The sequence below is a fragment of the Carettochelys insculpta genome, chromosome 20 (genome assembly GCF_033958435.1).
Source record: "Carettochelys insculpta isolate YL-2023 chromosome 20, ASM3395843v1, whole genome shotgun sequence".
Taxonomy (NCBI): Eukaryota; Metazoa; Chordata; order Testudines; family Carettochelyidae; genus Carettochelys; species Carettochelys insculpta.
This window is the reverse complement of record NC_134156.1, coordinates 8,475,852-8,496,427: the sequence shown is the minus strand read 5'-3', so window position 1 is coordinate 8,496,427 and position 20,576 is coordinate 8,475,852. Positions and strand designations below refer to the sequence as shown.

Genomic DNA, 20,576 nt, shown 5'->3' with positions numbered 1-20,576 from the left:
GCTTTCCACATTGTGAGGTGCCCCTCCCCCACCTCCCCAAAAAGCCCATGAGGAGAAAGAGCAGACAGCATTTGCAGTAGCTCTCTAATTATGGCTTCAGTTTCTGAGGGAGAGTTAATCCCTACAATCCCTTACAAAGAACCCCTCCCACCATGTGACCTGAAGGTAACCAATGAAGCCGTATCAACCCTAATCAGAAACTATACCTCTGAAAGGTAAATGGATCAAATCCAGTCAACCGGTAGTAACTCCTGTGCCAGTTATGATCCCTTGTCAACGTATTACCTATTTCCCTGCTCACCGGAGCGTGTAAGAATGGCCTTAGCTCTTCCTCCCTGTGTTACCCAAAGCATGCCCCTTCCCACCCCCGCCCTGGCCACCCCCCCAAAGAACTATCTTGTGGCAGAAAGAAAAGCACCCAGAAGATGTCTAAGGTAAGGTGGGTAGGCCTTTCGCACCCAGAAGGGTTTCTTTTCCTAAAGGGAGGCTATTTTTTTCTTCCAGAAATTGGGCCTATTTGGAAATTCTAGGAGCTGGGCAAGTAGGTGTCTCTGCCCTCAGCCAGGTGGGACGAGTCACTGGACCCAGTATCTAAACAACTGTGGGAAACCAGGGCCCTCTTTACCCATTCACAGAATATGCATCTGTGTAGAGCATCCAACAATGTGAGGGACCACAGGGTCTTAATGCCCCCCCCATCCAGTCTTCCTGCATCTGCTCTATGGCTCTGCTTCCTCTGGAGAAGATCACTTAAAAGTGAAAACACCGGCCAGACCTCTTAGCAGCACCTTGAACCTGGGAAAGAGCCTTTCAAATGGTAACGAAGCCCTTTAATGGGCATTTGCCAACCCCAGGTATGTACTGGTAGCTTCTGTCTTTACTGTGTCAGGCTAGAGGCCTTCAGTTTAAAATGTCCTTTGAACATTTCATTAGTGTGTTGCTGAAGATTGTAAAAATCACATATTGAAAAAACTGCCAACTCCCTCCCTCAGGTTGCCATCAGGCATAGGGCCCCATAAACCCTAAGGATGTCCCTGTGGGGAACAACTGAAGAATAACCAGGTCATGAGTTAAGGACATGAGTTTAAGCCTAACAATCCAGAAGGCAACACCAAGCAGAGAATCCCAGGAAAGTTGGGTAACCTTGGCCTTGACCCACAGCCCTGACCCTTAAAGGGGCTGTTCCTCTTCCACCTCAGATTCTCTGATACACTGGTTTCCAGAGTGGATCACAGTACACTATTTCTCTCAGTCTAGGCCATTTTCCCAGCACAGGCTATTTTACCTCAGCCCTCCAAAAGCCTCATGTAGGCCTCTTCCACTCTCTCGGATCTTTGTCTACAGCAGTATCCAACACATGCTGCTATAGCATTTTCTATAGCTGGCCCCCCCGCTCAATGGAAAGCCCCACAACAGGCCTCTCTCTATTTTCAGGGAGGGAGTACTTAAGTTATATAACCTAGCACACCTTTCCCAGCATGCCTTGCAAGAACTTACATGTCGCAGAATACCTCCATCTCCCACAACTTCTTTGTTTTGTATGAAAGCAAAACTGGGCCATGCTTGTTCTTTACGTACCACTAAGGGCCAGCATCTGGGACAAGGATATACTGGTCTCTCTTAAAGGAATAGTAAGCACATCCTGCGACATTAAAAACTTACCTTTTTTAAATTAAAATTTAAACAGCGGATTTCTTCATACATTTCTAGGCCTTGAAATCAGGGTGAGTGCCTGGGCAGGCACCAGACCAAAGTCTTTCCTGCCATAATTCAAAATGGTGTAAGTTTTATTTTATTTTTTAAATAAAAGGCTAATTTAAACAAGCAGAGATGAAAACCACAAGGTCTAACATCACTTTATGGCATTCTGGAGTTCCATTAATATCAGTAATTCACACTTGGCAATGGACAAACCTGCAGCCTTGAGTTGTGAAACATGTAATGCCGTAGAAGTCACCAGGCTGCACATTGGGACTGTTGGTGATGACTGTGCCGGGATTCATTGAGCTTGTGCTCACTGAATTCAGCTGGGTGATTGTATCAGTAGCTCTCCCAGTGGCTGTTGGATAACAGCAGATGGCACAGGAGAAGTCAATCAGTTTTGTTGGGGCCTTCATGACAAGTCTTTGTGTAGCTGCTTCCCATCATAAACAGTAGCTCACATTGTTGAATGCCAGCTGACTAGGTTCAGCTAAAAAAAAAAAGAGTATCCCCAGACATCTCGCATGTACTCATAAGGATACACATTCCACCACTTGAGAAACATGGTCCTTAAGTAATCTGAGATCTTCAAACAAGTGCCATTCAACCTTTTCAGGTTACTGTACCTTTTTCAGAAGTCAGATTTGTTTTGCATTATCACCAAGTTACACCTCACTTAAAAACTACTTACTTACAAAAACATGCAAAAATATCCCACTAGACTACTACTGAAAACTTGCTGACTTTCTACCACCTTATTATAAATAAAAAAATGAATGAATTGGGATAAAAATATTGTACTTACATTTCAGCATGAGGCAGAAGCAAGTGAGTGTCTGAATTAACTTTTAGAATGTACTAACTTCATTAGTGTTTGTTATGTAACCTGTTGTAAATCCAAGACAGAAACCACAGCTTTTTAGCACTGATGACAATCTTTTAAGACCTATGATGCCTCCAGTTCATGTCTCATTTGTTAAGACAGTGCTTTCAACTTCATTACCAATGAAGCCTTGGTAGAGCACTAATTTAGAAGAAACAGTGCCACCTACTGAGTGATTAAAACCACTCTTTGCAGCCAGTGCCTGCGTTTCTGTGGCAGTCTCCCAATCCAAACTCACTTGAACCTTGCTTGTGAGTGCTGATGAGATCATTTGATTCGGGTGGCATATTTTGCTTTACGCCTCCTAAAGGCCCTGAAATGTCTAATAAAAGAGAAGTCCTCAGCAAACTACAAATCTGATATTAACGGAGTTAACTAAAGCTGTAGAAAAAAAATGCTCCATTAGCTGTCCACCCCCAAATTTGGCTGCAGACTCAGTTTACCTGCTTTTGACCGCTTGGTATAATTCTTCACTAAGTAGCAGGAATTTACCATATGTTTGTGGAATTGCTACACTATTACCAGTTAAAGAGAAGGATTAAGAGATTACTTTCAACTGTCACCTTCTCAAGGATTGTCAACAACGTTTGAAAAAAAAAAAAAAAAGCTTGTCAAGAGTTGGCAAGGCCCTGTAAAGATGCTGACTTTCTTACTCACATTTCCAATCTGGCCAGAACATTTAACTCTGTCAAGGTTGCTTTTATTACAAGGAATTAAATTCACTATGGACCACAATCATGTCACTTGATGTGCTGGATCTGATCCAATTCAGCATTGGCCTGTTAAATCCAGGGTTGAGAGTTCAATCCTTGAAGCAGCCATTTAGCCTGCTCCCCCCCCCCCCGCCCCCAGTGGCAAATAGGGAAAAAGAGTCCAAGGAGAACAATTAAAATGAATTGTCTTTAAGTGGTGTGTAATCAAACCCATTCTTATGTGGGCTTTGTCCTTGAATTTGCTGTTAGAGAGGTGTTAATTTTACAAGCCTTGCTTGTTCTGGACCTGATGCTCCACTCCCTGGGCAAGTTGTGGAGTTGTTTATCCCTGGAAAATGCTCATGTCGTGTTCTGCACTCAGTCTGCAGGGGCATCAATGACTGCAACAAATGTGAGGCTATGACACATCAGCCCCTCGGATCCTTAGCTTCTCCCCTAGGTAAGGTGGGGATACGGATGATCACGTGTTTTCAGGAGGGAGCTATGGATGCTTCTGGTGCTGAGCCGTGCCTTTGTGCAAGAGCGTGATGGGGATGAGTATACCCATCTGTCAGCATGCATGCAAAACGCAGTTGCACAAATTGGCATGTGCAAGCGTGCATGGCCTGAGATGTCTCTGTGCAGAATGTAGTGTGTATTGTACACACATATGCACAGGGGAGTATAAGCACCATGTGAGTGTGTGTCTGAAGTGGAGGCAAAGACACTAGCATGTACCCCACTGCCTTGCACTCCATGGGCTGAAAACTCAGCACAGAGAAAGGTCCACGCCAGAGGGGTTAGTACAGTTGGGGGTGGGACGGCATCTGCAGCTGAGGGTCCTGGTTCCCTGAAGCTTGATGTTGGGGTGTGGTGCCCCCAGAGGGCACTAGGGGACTGGCATGGTCCTCTTGGGGGTTCTCTAGTCCCGGCAGCCTGGGCGCAATACGCCCCTCAGGCCGGCGGTTAACTTCTGGCGCTCCGGTACTTGGGTCCCTCTAGGACCCAGCGGAAGCACGTCCTCGCCCGAAACCCGAGCCGAGCTAGGACCCCGCGGAGCTGTGCCCTGCACGCAAGGGAATTGCGGCAGCCGGGCTGCGACGAGCAGCCGGATGGAGGCCGAGTTGCAGTGTCGCGCGAGCCGCCTTCTCAGGTACGGGACTGGATGGCCGGGCGCTCGGGGTCCTTAAAGGGGCAACACCTCGTCCCGTCCCCCCCTCCGCCTCGTGCTACGAACTCCCTGGCACTGCGGGCAGGAGGGGGGTTAAAGCGCCAGTCTCGCGCTCGCACACGTGTGCGGGCGAGGGGCCCCCGAGAACGGGCCAGCGCCCCTTCTCCCTGCAGGGGTGCGGGGCCCAGAGGCCTGGGCAGCCCCTAGGAAAGGAGCCGGCGCCAGCGGGAGAGGAGGGAGCCTCCTACCTCGCCTTCCCCCTCCACGCGGCTGGGCTTGGACCTCGGGTGAAAAGGGTTTGGGGGAGGGACCTAGGGCCATGCTGCAGCCCCCTATCTGGGGCCACCCTGCAGCCCCCACCCAGGTACCCCCCCCATGCCAGCGTGCATCAGCCCCGACCTGATCTGTGTGGCCATAGGCTAAGCCCAGAGGTCTTGGTGCCCCAGTGCCAGCCCTGGTGCCAGGGTGAAGGCTGTGGCACAGACACCTGCATGCTGGGCGCTGGCCGCAGTGCCCCTTTTGTGCACTAAACCCTTTCACGAAGAGCCATCACTTGGGAGTGTTTGGTTCCTGCTCCCCTCTGCTTCTTATTAACCCTTCGGGGCATGTGGCCTCCAGCAGTAGGAGCCACATTGGAAGGCAAGCTGCAGCCCAGGTGGTCTAACGTTTCTCTTTTTCCAGCCCAGCAGAGCTGCTGGCAGCTCGGACGCGTGACCGCAAGGTTCCTCAGCGCTCGCACGGCCAGAAGGAGTTCATCCCCGATGGCTCGGAAGAGCAGGCAGAGAGGCTGCGCCGATGCCGGGAGGAGCACTGGCAGCTCCTGGCAGAGGAGCGTGTGGAGCGATTGTAAGTGCCTTCATTTGGGTTGCGCTCCTGTTCCTCAGTGACAGCGCTGCACTTGGGGTTTCTGCTGACTCCCAGAACAGTGAGAGTGACGGAAAGCGTTGGAGAGAAGTCAAGCCCTGGATGGTGATGACCTATTAGTGCTTATAGTATAGTGGGCTTCTATAGCACTGTTCATTCAAGGTGCTTACAGAAATATAGTATGGCCTTCTAGCACCCCTGTGAGTTATCAACATCTTCCCAGTTTACAGTCAGGGTGAATGAGGCAGAGGGATAACATGAACATCTGTGCACACACAGTTAACCCCTGACAGAACCCAAGGCTCCTGTCACCAGCTCTCTAAAAATGCACTTCCTTTTACAGCCATGCTCTTCTGTCAAGTCATTCTTTGCTCTTTGTGTTTGGAGACCACAGTGTAGAGTGACTTCAGAAGCTGCAGAATGAATTATACAGTGGGCTCAGATGGGCAGCATTTCTGGCAGGATGGCTTTTCGCCTCAGAATACACTCACTCTGGTAGCTTGCAATTTCCTCCACTGCAGCCATCTCACGAGCTGATGGAGAGGAAGATTTGTTAAACCATTACCTTGAGGAGGGGAAAAGGAATGGTAAGCTGCTGTCTATTGATCTGTTTTTTAAAACATCCTCAGGGGAAGTTTGGTGAAAGCTGAGTGGAAGCCCAGAGAGGGCTTTGTGGAGCTGAAATCCCCTGCGGTAAGTGATGAACTTGTATGACCTTGACACTGGCACCTCCTGTTGGCTAATGCCAATTGTCTGAGTTTTAATTTGTGTCCCAGAATGGGAGAGCGTCTGGCTCTGGGCAGGGGATGGCCCCAGCACATCACAGATCTATTCTTTTGTTCCCAGGGAAAGTTCTGGCACACGATGGGGTTTATAGCGCATGGCAAGCAGTGTCTGCTGCCTGAGGAAGCCCTCTATCTCCTGGAATGCGTGAGTAGGATGCCCAGGCTTGGGGGCAGTGGGTTCTTTTCGCATAACACCTTTATAGGCCCAGTTGCAGCTGGGAAGGGAGAAGGAGTAATAGGGAAGCTGTAGTGGATCCTTCACCCATCGCAACAGTTCAAAATCCTCCACTCATTTATGTTCGTCAGGACAGTCTGAAACTACCTGGCATATGTTGGGCTTTAATAAAGTCTGAATAAATTGTCTTCAGAAAGCCCAGTTCCTGAGAGATTGTCTGTAGGTGGGAGGCACAAAACTTTTCAACTCTAGATGACTAGCTCAAAGAAGAGATAGGGCACCTACGCCCTGAGGTTGCTGTCATCCCTTTCATGCTCTGGTGCAACAAGTCTTCCATTATTAGGGTTACCGCCTGTAGTACAAGGAAATAAATGACTTGAAATGCACAGGGCACGCCTTCGCTTAAGGGCCGGCAGAGCCCATTGCTGTATTTGTGGAATGAAATCATATATGTATATTCTGGTGCATAAGCCTTTATGTGCCCTTTATTAACTCTCTAGAGGCTGTGGGATATTAGGCAGCATATCAAGCTTCTCCAGGTGGGGCAGCTGAAGTGTATTGTGTCAGAGGTATGTATCTGTGCTGCTTGTGCTTGGCTGCTCTGTGGGTAAACGCCTGGCACCCGTTGCGAGCATACATTGCCAAAATGTAAGTCAAATGGGTCTAAGAGTGAAGAGACCAGTTCTTTTTGGATGCTTTTCTTTTGCCCGAAGAAGTCTCTGCCCTGAGATTGTCACCCCAGCCTGCGCTGGCATTCTCTGATTTTTGAGGGGCTTGGCTCTTACCTTTGAGACATTGTATTAGTTTAATACCTATTCAAGTCTAGAGATAAACTGTTGGATTCAGGACAACAGAGGGTCTCAGTCATTTGGTGGTTTCAAGGACGTTTTTCTTTTGAGCTTTTGAATTGCCAGGGACTTGAGATCATAAGTGGCCTGATCTGAAAATGAAATTGTACAGTTGGCTGCTAGGCACAGAATCTCATAGGTTCTGGAGGCAAAAAAGACCTGCAAGGTACATTTATCTCATACTGCAGGAGAATCATTTCCTAGGGCTTGCGACTTGATATTTTGTGGGCAAACAAATCAAGGTAGCAGAGATTTTTAGCTTAAAATTAACGACTGAGCAGGCCCTAACATTAGAGGGACTAAGGCTGAGAAAAGCTGAGTGCCCATAGCCACCTCCGAGGTCACTGGGGATAGTGGGTACTGAACATGCTCCAGGAACTAGCCCAAGCTTTGTCCAGTTATTTTTTTGACTATACAGCAAAGCGTGTGCTTGCATGGGATAGCCTGGCTTAGTAAGCTTTTGCTGCAGTGCTGACAGTGCTATCTCCGCTCCACTAGACCCAGTATATAAGATTGCCTGTGCAGGTGGGAATAAGTCAGTATTACAGATTTGTAGGAGAGAAGTTGCATTAAAATAACACAATACTTCAGAAGCACCAAGCTGGAGTTTGAGCCAAAAGCAGCTAGATGCTGGGACTAGCTGTTGAGACCACAAGGAGGGAAGGGTGTGGGTTCTGCTGTACTGCTTCCCTGAAGCCTGTGGGTCCTAAACCCAAGCTTTTGTTTTTCAGGGTTCAATTCAGCTCTTCTACAGAGACCTGCCCTTGTCCATACAAGAAGCCTACGAGATCCTGCTGTCCAAAGGGACGGTGAACCTACTGCAGTACCAGGTGTGCACAAGGCATTTGACACCAGTGGTGGTTAGTGTAGCGGGTAAGAGGTGGATACAATCCACCTATTCAGATGGTCGTGGGAGTTTGGAGTGGGGGGAATTTATATGATGCCTCTTTTTTCCACAAGTCTTCCCACTTCAGCTAAGCAGTTGTCTCCTTTGTTGTCCTCTGGCTCTGGGTCTCTCCTGTCCCCTAGGATCTCTGCTGTGTTAGGGTTTCACAGAGCTTTACCCAGTGGCATACACAGAAGCAGCATCAGAATTAAATTAACTTGATCATAGCTATGTTCACTGTGCTGCTCCTGGTGTGGGACCATGAGATGTGATCTGCTAGGAGCGTAGCCATCCCATCTGTGGGGTGGTTTCAGGCAACTGCCCCACTCTTCATGCTTTGCGGGGGGCCCTATGGCAGCTGCCTCAACTGTCCTATGGCCAGGGCACAGCATGGCTTGAGGTTACTGTGGAGCCTGATGTGGGGCAGCAAGGGTCCGGCCCCTGCACTTACTGCAGTGGTGAGAGCTGGCCCACCCCGGCAGCCTGCTCTGCTCCGCCTTACCACCTATCTCCCGATCCATAGTGCTCCGCTGCACTGTGGCAGTGGGAAGCAGGGCTCTCTGCTTCCCACCACAGCAGTGAAGTGGGGTGCAATGGTGCAAACTGCTGGGATGCTCTGGCTCCTGCTGCCGCAGCATGTGGGAGAGGTGGGCATAGGGTGCGGCTGACCCCTGCTGCTGCCCCATGCCAGCCCCCGCCCGGTAATCTCCTGGCCTGCGTTACTTGGGCGAGGGGGGCTTTGGAGTGGGAATGGCGGACGGAGCAGAGCGAGGATGAAGCAAGGTGGGATTGTCTCAGGCCCTGCGCCCCTCTAGGGATGTCTCTGGCTAGGGGCACTGAGAGCAGGACAAGGCAAAGCAATCTCTTATTCTGCGGCAGCAGCAGAGGCAAAGCTTGAATCCTCCCTCTGAAGCCTGTGCTCCCCGTATGCCCAGAAAGAGTAGCAGAATGGAACTGGCAAGTGTTATGCCTGTTTTGCCTTTGCTGCTGGCTCTTGTGCATTGCTGGGAAGCCACTAGCTACAGCAGCACATAGATGGTCTGGTTTCTGAATTCCAGGGTGCTGGAGGCAAATATAGGATCTCTGTGATCCCAGCATCCCTCCTGATCACTCAGGTTTGCCCTAGGTACAGATCACACAAAGTCCCTTCTCTTCCCTTCCGTCTTGTGGGTCATGAACATTCCACCACTGTATCTTTGGGGGCCAGGGAGGCTTTTGGTGCTTTTTTGGGTGTTAAACAAGCTGGGCTCTTGCTCCAGTCAGATTTTTCCATGTGGATGAGCACACGTGAAGATACGCTCAAGCCATGCAGAGGCCTAGCCAGGTTCATGGGGCTTTGGCATCTAATAAACTTTGTGTGGAGGAGACTGTGGGAGATGAGGCACACCCTGTGCTAAGCTGTCTTTGGTCTGAATCAGACATTCAGGAAGTATCCTACTTGGCTTCCCATGTTATACAGAAAGAGAAGTTTAATTTTTATTAAGGTGATCATTTAACATTCTTGGTTCTTTTAAGGTGTTCAGCCACTTGAAGAGACTGGGTTACATTGTGCTGAGATTCTGCCCCAGGTATCCAGCTTTTCTTTCTTCACCCCTTCCCGCTGCTGTCTTTCAGGGGCTGTGCTGGAATGCCCTGGGGTAGGGCAGAGAGGAGGTGCTCTGCTCTGCCAAGGTTCCCCTTTGCTATCATGGCTTGCTTCTTCAGCTCCTTTGCTCTAGCACATGAAACTTAGAAAACTTTTGTAGGGGCCTGGGAATCTTTTTAGCTGTGATTCTTAGTTGGCAGATGAAGCCTCAGCTGAGTCAGTAATTCTCTTGTGTAGGGGAAGCTATGATAATTCATTCTCCTCCCCTCAAATTATCTGTTTCTTGGCTTTAAACATTCAACAGCTGTTCAGCCTCAGGGAATGTATTATCATTTGCTCGTCCCACTGGACTGGGCAAGAGACTGGGAGGTCTGGATTCTATTTCCAGCTCTGCCACTGACCTGTTGTGGCTATAGACAAGTCACTTCACCTTCCTGTGCCTCTGTACATTTATCTGTCTTGTCTTGTTAGACTAAAAGCTCTCTGGAGCAAAGCTTGTCTCTTATGCTGGATAGGGCACCTGGCATAATAGGATCTGATCTTGTTTGGGACCTGTAGGCCTGACCATAATACAAATAATAATAGGTAATGTTACTGGGATCTGCAGCACTTACACTCTAAGCCACACTGTAAGCCATCTGGAGGCTCTTTGTGCAGCAATGTGGGGCCCTCATCCAAAACTACTAGTGCTCCCAGGTGTTTCTGTAATACAAAGAATGTCACAGAGACTCGCAGGTGTCTCCCTCCCTTAGTGACATGTCGCAGATAAATCATTGGGCTGAATGGAGGCTTTCCAGCCCATGCCAGCTGATGTGCTTTCTTTCCCCATAACCTTTCAGAGGTATTAATTCCATGGAAGCATGCCATGTTTGAGCACTTAGGAATGTATCCTCCCAGCCCATTGGCTCAGATGAAGCAGATTGACCTCTTAGTGCACATTGCATTCCAGCACTTCAAACTTATGCACCAAAAATAATAGAACAGGTTTTCTTATCGTTCACCTGACTGTAATGGGAAGTGAGTACGTGAATGAAGAGACTGAAGACGTGACTCTGGGGTGGGGAAATTCTTTGCTGCTCTAGTCCTCCTTGCAGCTGTTTACATACCCAGTGAGAAGCTTTTGCTGTTCCAGTTAAAGCCATAGAAAAATGTAAGAGTCATTCTAACGCTGCCCATCTCCCCTTCTCAGTCCCTTTCTCTGCTTCATTACAGTGCTGTCCCGTCTCAGTATGAGCGGCAGCTGAACCTGGACAGTTACGGCAACAGCTCTGGAAAACGCCATCACAAAAGGAAGAGGAGCTCCAGCCCCCGGTAAAGGAAGACTCATAGATTGTGGCAACCTTGTACTAGACTAAATCATGTTCTGAGCCATGGCTAACAGCATTGCTCACTTCCCATTTCCTCCCAGGGCAAGAAAGAGATTCCCCTCCAGCCTCAGCCTGTTGGTCCTTATGAGCTGTCTCGGGTGTTGGTGCTGAGAATGAATGTGGCCAAATGTAATTGTAAACAGCATTCGGGTGATCAGAGAACTCTCTGACCAGGTCCTGACCAATTCACAAGGCATCCATTTACAGCACAAAGCCATCAGTGCATCCTTCCCATCCCCGCCTCATCCCTTCCTCCAGTGTTGTCCTGGAGCCTCTGCTCATGTGTTACTGTATCACAACAGCATCTCTGACCCCCCCACCCTTAAGTAGCCTGAAGCAGCAAGTTTGTCACTTCCATCCAAGTACTGCAGGGGTCCTAGTGACCTTTTGCTATTCTGCCCCCGACTCCCATCACCTCTTCTCTTCACAAGAGTCTGAACTGAGCTATGAGGGAGATAGGACTAACAAACAATCTGTTGACAGCGATGGAAGTGTGCAATCCCCGAATGCGGGGAGAGAGCTGAGAAGCAAATTGCAAGAAACTCTTCTCTTGCTCCTTTTCATATGTAAAGAAACAAGGCACCATTAAAGGAGCTCAAAAAAGGGAATGATCAGCAGGCACTGAAGGACAGAAGTTCCAGTGTTAATTCTGATCTGGTTATGCTCTTTAGGGCAGGGAGCAGTTTTGGTTCTGTGCAAACACAGACCATAGAACAATGGTGTTGTGGCCCACAATGGCAGGAGCCAGGGTCACTACCACAATGCAAATAAAGAATAACAACAATACTACAGGTTGTACATCCCTCATCTGGCATCTTTGGGACCTGAGTCTTCCCGTATAAGGGGTTTGCTGGACAGGGGGAGGTCAGGGCTCCCCTCCTGGCCACCACAGGCTTCCTGCCCCAGGGCTGCCTGGGATGGGGGAGTGCCACTGCTGCAGGGCTTCTCCCCCTGCAGAGCTTCACTGTTCTCCGCTAAGGTCCCTACACTGCCCCAGCCAGCTCCCTGCCAGGGGGCTATCCATCTCCCCTGGCCCCAGCAGGAGTCAGTGTGCTGGGCTCTCCACAATGGGGCTCCCCATTCCCAGCCAGGATCCCCATAGTGGGACTCACTGCCCCTGGGGCTGTCCAGAGCAGGCCCCCCAGCAAGGCTCCTCTGCAGCCCAGCAGCTGGAGCTCTTTGGTCTAGCAACATCTGTGGTGTTGCCAGACACAAGTGTGCTGGATGAGAGTTTCAGCCTGTACGTTATTTATTAGTACTCTTGGCAGCAGGTGGCACCACAGGCTTAGAAACAGGGAAGGGCAGAACGACCAGTTCTCGCCTCCTGCAGGAGTTTCTTTGCAAGCATGTAAGTGCAGGAGGGGTTATGAGACATTTCAAGGAAGACATAAGAGGTAAAAATGTGGACTAATAAACTAGCCTTTCAGGTCTGGAGACCTGGGGTCAAATGTTGTGTAAGTAAGAGAGAATGCCAGTTCGGTAGTTTCAGCCTAATTCCTGGAGGATTTTGTAACTGTTTTGAACTGACTCAGTTCCATTGGTGCATTTGTCAGTGCCGGCTCGGGGTTGGAATAAGCAGGTGGGGGCTGCTGGGGAGCTGACAAACTTACTGGGCCTCTGCACAAGGTGGGGAAGGTGGGCTCCCCCAGAAGGGGCAGGGCCTCAGAGGAAAGGGGCAGGGCAGGGGTTAGCTGGCCTTTCACACCACCCTGATTGTGCTGCCCAGGGCTCTGGTGCTTACTTACCACTGTGTCCTGGAGCAGCTGCTCCCGTTGGTCCTCCCTCTCCCCCAGCTGCTGGGTAGGTTTGAGGACATGGGCAGAACTGTGTGAGAAGGAACCAAGATGGAACTAGCAGGAGGTGCCCCAGGTCAGGTTTCCAGGGCTGAGTGGGACCCTTGTGCTGCGCTACCTGATTCAGTGGTTATTTTTAGTTAGCGCTATTCATCTCTCTCCGGTGAGCCCCTGAATGCTGCAAAGTACTTCACATAAGCAAGACCCTAGTTCAGATAAGGGGCCGGTTAATGTGGGTGTGCAGGTCTCCTCATGGGCTGCTGGCGCTGTCGCCTTCTCCCCGTCCTGTGCTCAGGAACCCCACTGTTTTTGTTAACTCCAGGGTGAGGCAAAATTTGCTGACAGGATTTTGAGGCAGTAAAATTCTGAATGGCCCCTTTTTCTAGGTCACAAGACAAGAAACAGAAGGTATCTGGGAATCCTCTGGAAGCTGAGGGGACCCCGAAAAAGGTCACGGCCAGCTGTGAAGGTCCCAGCCACTCAGCCTCTGGGGGGAGCTGTTTGTCAGAGAAGTCAGAAGAGTCAGATCCTGCCAGTGGAGCGGGGCAGTCAGCCCAGGCTGCCACTGATGCAGTAAAACTCAGCACGTCCCCAGGCCGCTCACAAGCTGAGGCTGGCGATGATGGGAAGGTTGCCAGGGCCAGCTGCAGTGGCACCCATCCATCCCGCTGGGACTTGACCACAATCACCTTCCCCAACATGGCTTCCGACTGCCCATGCACCTTCCTGATGCAGCCTGACGAGAGACTGCTGCCGGAGAATGTCGCTGGGCGGGAGGCTGATGCTAGCCACTGGCGCAAGCTGATCAACCAGAAGCATGAGAAGCTGTCCCGGAAGGAGCGAGAGCAGCGGGCGAGGGAGAGCAGATACAAGAGCAGTGTCAATGCAGACAGGGAGGTGAGGCGCTGCTCCAACTGGCAGGAGTACAAAGCCCTTCTGAAGCAGAGGAGCCAGCGGAGGGCAGGCCGGCGACCCTCGCACCTGTGGGACCAGCCTGTCACCCCGCTGGTGAAGCCAGATCAAGTGGCCTCAGCAGGTACCTGATGTGGAGGAAAAGAACTTAACACACCTTGGCCAATCGGTGGCTCAAATGGGGTGTCATGACCCACTGCGAGTATGGGGGTGGGAGGGACTGGTCACCATGGGCTGCGTGGGAGCAATGGGAAGGAATGGGAGGAAGGGAAACGGGCTGAATATCAGAACAAACATCCTAGTTGTGAGCAGGAAAAGTGTCATGTAGGGAGCAGTGGAGTCTGGAATATGTCTGCACTGGGCAGAGGAGAGACTAAATGTCACTTTCCATCTCTCATATGACCCATTATGCTGCTTTTCATCTGGAATTAAGTGGGGAGTGGGGCAGTTCCAGCTGGTGCTGAAACTGCATTTGCCCAGGCAAGTTAAGGAGAGGGGACAAGAGAAGTAAAATCTTCGAAGTAGCAGGACGGGAGGGTGATGTGGCTGCCTTGGGGAAGAAGAGCGTCTTGTAGGGGAGGTGCCAGCATGATCTGAGTCTAACCTGTGCTGACGATGAGTGTAGAGAAGCCCTCACAGAGTGAACTAAACAGTCTGAACCTTTCCCGTTCTTTCTCCCACCAGGTGCTGTCCTTGAGCAGATCAGCGTGCTGCAGCCTTCCCACATCCTGGATGGAGCCTCTGGGTTAGTACTGAGGCAGTAAATTCTAGGGAACGGGGCTCTAACTCAACAAAATACGATTGCCCTTCCTCGCGGGATGTGTAAGATGTTCTTCACAACGACTGCAGAACTGTCTAATGTACCTGGCGCATGGGAGCGAAAGGCACTTCCCAGCACAGCTCCTGCCTGCAGGGTGCATCTTTCTGAGGGGTTGGCAATGGCGTGCCATTGTGCAGAGGCTGCTGTGGAGTCCAGCGGCACGTCGCTTACATTCCCGGCTGATTATAGCACTTGTGTTTAAGCTTCTCTGGACTTTGCCCATGAAGTTAAATTGTATTGCAGTGAACCTTTCATCCCTGACGCTGCTGTTCTGCACTGACGCCTACAACTGTCCAGTGCATCTTATTCATGTGTGCGTTGTCTCTGGGGCGCTTCCATCCCAGCTGCAGGTTCTGGAGTTCAGTATGATTTTTCAAATCTAATCCCCAGACCCGGCTCTGCTCCTGTGTGGTAGGAGTTGTGTGGTGTTTGTGCACAGGTCTGTGGTACACAAACAGTGCACACTAGTCGTTTACACTGGGGTTATGATGCAGATGGGTATCCAAGCAGCTGTCTTAGTGGATCTTTTGGAGGATGCACCGCTTCTTGTGAAGCCTGTGGCATGGGGCACAGAGAGAGACAGAGTAGCATGCACGGGGTGGGTCTGGAGCTGGCCCACTGGAGCACTGTGTGTCAGGAAGCATGGGAAGCTCTGTGTGGTTCTGCACTTCCCAGGGGAACGGTGCTGGCTGGTTAAGGAGCTGCTCTATAACAGGAGTTTGATTCCAAGGGGGCTCTTATTTCAAAGTGAGGCACGTAGAGACTGATCCAAAACCTACTGGCATCGGTGGGAATCTGTGTTAATTACACTGGATTTGGGATCAGGCCCCTTCAGCAATAACTCCAGGACTGGCTCTGTTGTCTAAGAGAGACAATTCTGGGAGCAAAGGTTCTAAGGTTTTATGAGGCCAAAGGCCGGTTGACTCAAAGGTGTTGTCTCACTCCTTGCTCTGATGCATCTGCAGCCTGGTAGGTGTCAGAGTCCCATGGTGTGTCATTTCAAGCAAGTGTATGTGTCCTATCCTACAGGCTGCAGGAGGATACAGAGGGCATGAAGATAGACTTCAGCGTGTATCAAGCAGATGCAGTTGCCAAGTTCAAGAAGAATGACCCTGGGAAGCCATATGCCAGAATGTGTGTGCGGAGGTATTGGCCATGTATCCCGGCTGCTCTTATGAGTGTTTCCATGTGTGTTCATTTGAAGTGCCCTTTAGTGCTGCTATGGAAATTAAGCTCTCGTGCAAAACTACCAACTGCAACATCTTCTGTGTTTGCTGGCATATCAGGCAGCCTTAATTTAAACAGGGCCTACCAAGATTTTCCCTCCCCAACACGCTTGGTTGGAATCTGTTAGCTGCTCATGTCACCAGTGGCCTCTCACCCCAGGCTCAGAGTTTGACCCCACTTTGGGTTGTCATCGTATTGCAGCTAACAAGTGCTAGTGGTAGTATTATTATTTTGTATTACAGTAGCACCTAGGAGTTCTATCGTGGCCCAGGACCCTGGTATGCTAGGCACGGTACAAACAGAGGAGAAAAAGAGAGCCCCTTCCCACAGAGCTTACAGTTTAAGTAGCGACAGAGAGCAACTCTATACTATTTAAGTGAGGTACCATGTCCTGGTCCACGAAAACTGCTGGCACTTGCCCTTCCAAAACAAGCCACAACGGGAACAGGACCAAAATAATAACCCTTTTGCCCTGCAGTGAACACTGTGTGCAGCATCTCCCTCAGCCTGTGCAGTTGGTCTCCGTGTGGGTTTAGGGCTGCACCTGCTTAGAACTTGCAAATGTGCAGAGTGATTGAAATTACAGTAAAGAAAAGAATTATCAGACACAGAAACACAATATATTGGAGATGTATTAACACAGCTTTTGTGAAGGGAAATCCACACCTCCCTGGTCTGTTGGTATTCTTGGAAGGGGTCAACAAACATGATTAAGAGTAATCAGTGGTTATAATGTAGTTGGTCTTTCAGAAAGCCTTTGACAAACCAGTTTTTCACAGGGGAGAGATGTTGATAGCAGGGTCCCTCAAGGATCTGTACTGGGAATGATGAAGTTCAACACATTCATCCATGACCCAGAAAAAGCAGTGAAGTGGGAAAGTTTGCAGATGATACAATTATTTAAGATAGTTTTAGGTTGTAGAGTTGTAAAGGGCACCTGGGCAACAAAGTGGCAGATAAAATTCAGTGTTCATAAATGCAGATAATGCACATTGCAAAACATAATCCCAGCAATACATACAAAATGATAGAGTTTAAGTTAGCTGTTGTCTCTCAAGGAATAGATCTTGGAGTCACTGTGGATTGTTCTCTGAAAACATCTACTCGTCGTGCAGTAGCAGTCAAAAAAGCTAACAGTGTGAAGAACCATTAAGAAAGGGATAAATAATAAACAGAAAATATCATAGCGGCAACATATAAATCCCTTGTAGGCCCACACCTTGAATACTTCATGAAGTTTTAGTTGTTCAGTCTCCAAAAAGATACATTAGAATGAGAAGTAGTGCAAGAAGGGCAACAAAAATGATTAGATGTATGGAACAGCTGTAGTCTAAGGTGAGACTGAAAATCTGGGACTGTCCAGGTTAAAGAGGAGACAGCTAAGAAGGGATATAGTTAGGGCCCTGCCAAATTCACAGCCATGCAAAATGCAATACAGGCTGTGAATTTTGGCTTTTTACTGTACTATACAGATTTCACAGAGGAAACCAGCATTTCTCAAATCAGGGGTCCTGACACAAAAGGGAATTGCGGGTGGAATCACAGGTTTTCAGGAGGGTCCTGGTATTGCCCCCCGCCCCATATTCTGTATTTCCCTAAACTTCTGAATGCGAATAGCTGGAACTGGATGATGGGATGGATCCTTTGATAAATTGTGCTGGTACGTTTGCTCCCTCTGAAGCATTTGTCATTGTTGGAAGATATGATAGCTCGCTAGATGGATGATTGATCTGACCTACCATGGCTGTTCTAATGCTTAAATATGAAGGAATCCCTTTTCTGAGGCTTGGCATATCTTTTTGCTGCTTGCTTGGGGGTCTCTGATAGCCAGTCTCAGGGGTGTTGCCTAGCGATGTAAATATTCCTATGGTTTGAGACAGAATGGCTTTCTTCCTTTTGCAGGTTTGATGAGCAGATCCCATCCCTGCGGGTGTTGAAGCGGCTTGCCTACCAGAGCGGAGATGTCCCAGTGATCTTTGCACTGGTAGACAATGGAGACATTGCTTTTTACTCTTTCAAGGAGTTCAAGCTGCCTGTTGATATTTATGCCTGAAGTTACCTTCCCTTGGAGAAGTGGCTTTGGGGCAAAGGGTGAGGAACTTTACTCAAGACGTAAACTTCCTAATTCTTAAATCAAATAGAATGTCTGATAACTAGTCTGTGTGCAGGAGGCGACCCATGTTATCCACTACTGCAGGTCTCAGGCAGCTAGGAACTGGTTCATTTATAAACGTGAGATACACTCCAAGCAAGCAAGCGTGATGTTTTATGCATTTGCTGTGGCCACCTGGCTGGGGCATGCACTGTTTTGTTCTCTAAGCCACTGGTTCTGCAGCTTTTATCATCCTATGGGCTGCATCCACATGATGTTTTCTCTGTCTTTGTGGGCCTTTAGAACAAACTTCACAGGTTGTATTCTCAGGACAGCTGAGTTAGGCCAGTCTGAATATAACATAGCAGAGGTTCTTAAACCATTCCTGTAGGTCAATCAGTCTCAGAAGCTAACCAGGTCAGTAAAGATGTAGCAAGCCTTTGTTACTCAGCTGTACCAACACCCATCTAATAAAACCATTAGCAAAGCATTGGTGCAATAGAAGTAAAGATGCTGCAATAGAACTCTGATACAGGAATGATCTTGCTGACTTTCTGTGGTATTTGTTTGCCAGCAGATGATAGTCCTGGACGAACGTTCTCTGCCAGTGATTCTCAGCCTTATCAAGCTGGTTGGCAAGCCAGGGGAGTTGCAGAGAGTTACAAAGTCAGTGCAGAGGAACATGCTAACATTGTATTTATTGTTTTGGTTGAGATGTGTCATTGCAACATAGCATCATCCCCCATTAAAACTGCAGCGCACAGCATCCAGACATCTCACCGTCACAATAGGGTGGCTCCTTGTTTCCATGACACTCTTCTAGTTGTAGCTCTATTGCAGGCAACAGGAGATCTGATAAAACCTGCAAATTCTCCATGAAGCTGGTTGTTCCACGGGTCTAGTGCTCCAAGCTGAAGATCACTGTCCTATACCATTATGGTGTCACCCAACTGCCTTCCTGCCTCTGTCAGCTCGGAAACCTTCCACCTGAATCTCCTGATAGAAAACTTGCTTTAACTTCTATGCAAAAATGCCAGTGTGACTAGTGCCAGGAAGTCCTGGTCTGTGGCTAAAAGGAACTCCTAACGCTACTGGGCTCAGGGTGAAGCTTTCTTCAGAAGTGCCATTTTAAATGCATTTTATTTGATTCAGACTGTTTGGGTGGGCCAGTTTTTCCTTGGGGGTGGGGGGGTTGAAGGCTGCAGCAATAAACAAGCCTTTTCCAACAATGCAAGCCCTTGAGCATGGGTATTTTTTATGAGTGGGTCTGAGAAAATGGATCAGTAGTGCCTCGTCCTGCAAGAGAGCAGCGTTTGGAACTATGCTAACGCTGAATGCAGTCACCGAGATCCTGAGTCCATGGAATCCTGCTGATGTCAGTGTGGCACCCTATCCTTGTGTATTGTCAAGTGTGCCACAGTGCAATGGCAGGGGTTCTTGCCCTGATTAGTTGACACGTTGGCTGAAATCATCAGCTGGTTTAAATGGGCATAGCTGCACTGACTTCGCTAGAAGGATGCAGATTTGTTTCAGCTGAGGTTTTGAGCTAATATTTATTCTTTGTTCCTTGTACACCCCCTTAAAGCTTCCTAACCATTAGAAGGAAATAAGGGTGCCTTTCTCCTCTGCCTGCTTGGATGCTGAAGGCCTGGACATGGTTGGGGGCAACTCAACATTCTTGCATGTTTCAGGCAGCAGGTGCTTCTGTGATTTGCCTGCTCTCAGATAAAGCAAGAAGAGCTCCAACTTTGTCTCTGGACTTAGGCAGACCCAACTCCTGTGGACCTCAGTTAACGTTGCACCTCCTTACTTCAAGGCAAAATTTTATGGAGCTGCAGGATGAGTTTCGCTGTGGTAGACAAGACTCTCTGACGGCACAAAACAATTACAATATAATAATCACTTTGGAGAGGATTGAGAAACTGTCATTCTATTGCTCACCTGCTTTGGATGCCAGTAGGAGAATTGGAGCACAAGGTAGATAAATATCCAGACTTCTCTTGTGCATGCCCCTGAACAATTTGACATTGCAGCTGAATGCTAGAAAGGGGCATATTAGTTATAACCTCTTTTATGCCATTTGCCCCAGAAATTCAATGCCTGTTGCAGCATCATAACCTTTTGTAGGGCACAGTGATATGACTGGGCATTGTGGACTGCTATTCTACAATAGTGTGGCATGATGGCATGCATTTTAGACTGGTTAATGACCCCTCACATTAGGACATTGGTCCTTCTCAGGGAAACTGATGAAGCTACCTACCTCCATGTTTCTAGCACTGAAGGCATTTCGAGCCATGTGATCTTTCCAAGGGTGCTGACAGTGTTCATCTTTCTCTAAACAAACCAAACCAAAAACAAACAAACAAAAAAAAAAAAGCAATAGGCAAGGGTCCTTTCCTGTGTGTTAGGGAGCAGGGGTTGACAGCTGCTGCAGGCCCCCAGCACAGGGTTGGGGGAGCCAGCTCCATGCCCCAGGAAGGGTTTAGGGCAGTTAGCTCTTAGCACTTCCCAGACCATGGCACTGCTTTTTCCCTGCCTTCTGCCCAGCTGCATGGAGTGGTGCTGCCACTGCTCTCGAAAAGGGGTCTGGCACTCTGGCGGCTAGAGGGCTGGGCCCCTTTGAATGTGTGGGCCCCTTTGAAAGGCCAGGCCCCTGTGCATGCCCTCTTTGCTCCCCATCCCAGCAGCAGGCTGGGTCTTATGTTAGTAGGAAGACTGCAGCTATGAGTCCTCATACTACTGGAGTTGTCTGTAGAAAAAAAAGGTGAAAAG

General features: G+C 49.1%; 1 protein-coding gene across 4 annotated transcripts; it reads left to right on the top strand.

Annotated features, from left to right (window-relative positions):
* Positions 1 to 4,359: 4,359 nt before the first annotated feature.
* On the top strand, positions 4,360 to 18,972 carry TSEN54 (tRNA splicing endonuclease subunit 54). Of its 4 annotated transcripts, none has more exons than XM_075014349.1 (13): positions 4,360 to 4,429; positions 5,129 to 5,293; positions 5,941 to 6,004; positions 6,158 to 6,241; positions 6,772 to 6,840; positions 7,851 to 7,949; positions 9,521 to 9,573; positions 10,803 to 10,901; positions 13,137 to 13,786; positions 14,347 to 14,407; positions 15,512 to 15,628; positions 17,612 to 17,800; positions 18,642 to 18,972. In XM_075014349.1, exons 1-12 carry the CDS (start codon positions 4,389 to 4,391, stop codon positions 17,760 to 17,762), a joined length of 1,653 nt encoding a protein of 550 aa, XP_074870450.1. In that variant the 5' UTR covers positions 4,360 to 4,388; the 3' UTR covers positions 17,763 to 17,800; positions 18,642 to 18,972. The 4 variants fall into 4 exon arrangements, with proteins under 4 accessions (XP_074870450.1, XP_074870449.1, XP_074870448.1 ...); XM_075014348.1 differs by having other exon boundaries at positions 18,379 to 18,972; XM_075014347.1 differs by having other exon boundaries at positions 17,612 to 18,972.
* Positions 18,973 to 20,576: the final 1,604 nt, after the last annotated feature.